Genomic DNA, 1,786 nt, shown 5'->3' with positions numbered 1-1,786 from the left:
GGCTGTTGGCTTCAGGTCCCAGGGTTGCCAAGGAAGAGTCTGTGCTCACAGCGTTGGTGCAGGAGTGGCCTTCGATGGGACAGGGGGTTTTGATGTGAAGCTAGTCTTTCTTGGAACACTTCCTTGTGTTGCTCTTTGAAATCCTCAGTCTTTTGGGTTTCCCTGGGATGTTGGGTTGACTGAAGCTTTACGTTTCAGACCTCCAGAAGGTGGTGAGTAAGCCATGATGGGCTGGTCTAAGTTTTAATGTCAGGTGACATCAAAGTTTAAAACTATAAACTGCCAGTCTTGTTCATCCAAATACAAAGAATCTCACAAACTGGTAATATCAGTTGCCTCCTGGAAGGAAGATTGAGGGATGAGGGGGGATGGGGAACACTTTACTATTGAACCCTTTGTAGATTTTGAAACCGTATAAAGATTTTCGTTGATTAAAATTTTGTTTTTAATTTAAGGAAACAGTAAGCATCTTAAAGAGCTTTGTTTTTATTGTAAAGTTTGGTTGAAGATGGAATAAGACTTGATCATAAATATGCTACCCTTCTTGGTTACTAAGTCAGAGAGCTAGAAGTTCATGGGCTATTTAGTTCAATGACCATCACACGGTACATGTCTACATCTTACAGATGAGGAAACTGAGGCCCAGAGAGGAGACAGGACTGGCTGGCGAGGCCTGGGTTGGTTAGTTAGTGGCGGACTCAGAACCAGAAAGCTCCGGAGCTCCTCCTGCTCCTTCCTGCTGCCTCTCAGCAGTTCTTCCCACTGGGTTCCTCGTGGATTATGCTGGAGATAAGTTTCAGGTGAGGACGTGTACTGCCACTGTGAATATGCTGCCGCAGTCCTCTGGCTGTATCCCAGCTGCATGACTGTGAGTGACCGCATCGCTGGCACCATGTGCAAAGCCGAGGAGGTGTGACAAGCTCCTTGCTGACGAGAGGTGAGAGATGACCGAGCGTGTGATCTCCTCCAGGAGCAGGCTATGTGCTCACCGCATCATGTCCCTTCCCAGAGTGAGGACCAATGACACGAGAGGGGAGGGAAGCCCTGCCTAATACACGTGCGTGTCTTCATTGCAGAGTCATCAGCTACGAGTGCTGTCCTGGATATGAGAAGGTCCCGGGAGAGAAGGGCTGTCCTGCAGGTGAATAAGCCTTGCCTGTTGGCGCAGATGGAGGGGAGGAGGGAGGGAAAGAGGAGCACCCACGTGAGGGGCAGCAGAGTCTGAATGGGGGTCCAGAGGATGAAGGCTGGAAACAGCAAGTTTCCCACGCTGTCCTTCCTGTGCAAGCTGACCTCCTTAACACGCTGGGGGAACATACTCTGGTCCTGACCTGCCTGTGCCCTCCACACCAGGCACAGGCTCCTGCCTTTGTTGTTTCTGGCTGCAAGAGATTCTAAATACATCTAGCATTGCTGAGCAGCCCTGCTGGAGAGCAGACAGGGCAGGCCAGGCCTCCGGCTGGGCTGGGCACATCAGGCCACCCCACCTAACTGTCGGAACCTGGCCCATTGAAGCTTGTAGGGATGGGAGTAGCAGGCTGGCTTTCCCAGAGTCAGCCAAGGGTACCATGAGTGGCCATCGGGGCCCACAAACAGTGTGGTACCTGTGAATTCACCTGTGTGAAATCAGATCCTTTCCTTTGGTCCTGCACACCTCTGGGGACTGTGCTAGGAAGATTTTTTTTTTTAACTTGGAAATCTTTGCTAGTTCATTAGTTGAGAGTGTGAGATTGAGGTTTAGGAGATAGGGGGTGATTTTGTTGGTACCAAGGTCACAAAGAGGGTG

The 1,786-nt window shown here is 50.4% G+C and overlaps 1 protein-coding gene across 1 annotated transcript in view; it reads left to right on the top strand.

The window, feature by feature from the left end:
* The window catches only part of TGFBI (transforming growth factor, beta-induced, 68kDa), a 34,289-nt gene that overhangs the window by 14,394 nt on the left and 18,109 nt on the right, over nt 1-1,786 (top strand). Inside the window, exon 3 of the mRNA XM_010844479.1 lies at nt 1,077-1,141. Coding sequence (XP_010842781.1) covers nt 1,077-1,141 — 65 coding nt within the window. The remainder of the gene's footprint in view (nt 1-1,076; nt 1,142-1,786) is intronic.

The sequence above is a fragment of the Bison bison genome, unplaced genomic scaffold, assembly GCF_000754665.1.
Source record: "Bison bison bison isolate TAMUID 2011002044 unplaced genomic scaffold, Bison_UMD1.0 scf7180017864203, whole genome shotgun sequence".
Taxonomy (NCBI): Eukaryota; Metazoa; Chordata; class Mammalia; order Artiodactyla; family Bovidae; genus Bison; species Bison bison.
This window is presented reverse-complemented; position numbering and strand designations above follow the sequence as displayed.